Below are 1,379 nucleotides of genomic sequence, written 5' to 3'. Positions count from 1 at the left end.
ATATCCTTTTTTTCATTTCCTTTTCCTCTTCTGTGTGTTTCAATTGGTAATAAAGATTGTTCATTGGCAAAAACAGCCGTCAGATTTGGAGCACTATGAGACAATTACCAGAGAACCAAACAACCATGTATAAGCCACATTCATAGAAACTAGCAAACTGAAAGATTAAACGCAGTCAATTGGTCAAATTCCAACTGATGTTTAGCCAAAAAAACATAAACAGGTCAATAATCTGAATTCTTCAGTAAACCACATCTTAATCTTTCAACAGTTCAATACATAGATATTCAATATTCACATTCAAATTTCCAAATAATTCAGGAACTCATTGTCTATTTTCATTTTTGACAAGCAAAACCTGCCCATCGTGACTGATGATAAAATCCAAGAATTCCCTAACTTCTCCACAATCCTCAAAACACTGAGGTGCCTGAAGATCACTATCCAAATTGTACCAAACTCCATAAATCCTTTTCACAGCAATCCAATGCCTACTTTTCCAAAGCCCAGCATATCGTTTAACATGAACATTAACCACAATTCCCATCAATAATCCATCGTCAAGATCGATACTTGATGCCCCGTTTCGACCATCATGCCAATTCACTGTCTTCCCTCTCCCTTCTAGTGCGGCAATTAAAACATTTATATCATAGTTTCCAGTAAGTGAATTGTGGTGAGGCTTGAAGACTAAAGAAAAGGGTGTCCAACTTTCCTTTTCTGGGTCATCAAGAACGAGTCTTTCGGCTACTGAATCCAAACTTGCCCGAGTAAAGGCATCCTTTTGCTGAATTGTAACAAAAAATAAGAATTATTAATGAAAACCCATTGCCAATACTAGGAAAGAAAAAGGGGGAAGGTACCTGGAAGAGATTGTTAAGAGAATGCAAGAGGCAAAATTGTAATCTTTGCCTTTCGTGATAGATTTTATTATGCTCGCTTGCCATGGATCAGAGGTTTTTTATTTTGAAATTTGATTCCTGCAAACAAACCCTAATAGCAGTTTGGCTCGTCAATTTCAAGGATTCTGAAATATTGTTCAGAAAGCACGACTTTGTGCTCAAGCTTCTGTTTTTACCTTCCTTAAAACAGGTAAATAGATATATCTTAAAAAAAACCAGGTAAATAGAGTGTTTAGGTATTTTTAACAAATAAATAAATAAGATAAGATAAAAGCAGTGTTGTTTTTGAGATTTTTAGCCTTTTGAGATTTTTGTGCGTGTTTTTAAAATGTCTAACGACATCTTTTTATTCTCAAATGGTTTTGATTTGATTTTTTTTTATCAAATTAAATTATTTATGAATAATAATAGTAATTTATTAAATTTATTAAAATAGTAGTAGTAAAGTCATTGTAAAAAAGGGTTTTCAGAATCGGA

The 1,379-nt window shown here is 33.4% G+C and overlaps 1 protein-coding gene across 1 annotated transcript; it reads right to left on the bottom strand.

Moving 5' to 3' along the window:
- Positions 1-299: 299 nt before the first annotated feature.
- On the bottom strand, positions 300-1,061 carry LOC120180230 (josephin-like protein). The gene is made up of 2 exons (XM_039185613.1): positions 864-1,061; positions 300-787 (listed from the first exon to the last, which is right to left on the bottom strand). The coding sequence occupies exons 1-2, from the start codon at positions 945-947 to the stop codon at positions 326-328; spliced, it is 546 nt and encodes a 181-aa protein (XP_039041544.1). The 5' UTR covers positions 948-1,061; the 3' UTR covers positions 300-325.
- Between the last annotated feature and the right edge of the window lie 318 nt (positions 1,062-1,379).

This window comes from Hibiscus syriacus, unplaced genomic scaffold (assembly GCF_006381635.1).
Source record: "Hibiscus syriacus cultivar Baekdansim isolate YM2019G1 unplaced genomic scaffold, ASM638163v2 tig00003715_pilon, whole genome shotgun sequence".
NCBI lineage: Eukaryota > Viridiplantae > Streptophyta > Magnoliopsida > Malvales > Malvaceae > Hibiscus > Hibiscus syriacus.
This window is presented reverse-complemented; position numbering and strand designations above follow the sequence as displayed.

Bases quoted from the DNA above. Each gene is read 5' to 3' on its own strand.
- LOC120180230 (XM_039185613.1), bottom strand. From the start codon at position 947: ATGGCAAGCGAGCATAATAAAATCTATCACGAAAGGCAAAGATTACAA. The intron at 788-863 runs GTACCTTCCCCC...GTTACAATTCAG, and splicing joins CTCTTAACAATCTCTTCCAG to CAAAAGGATGCCTTTACTCG.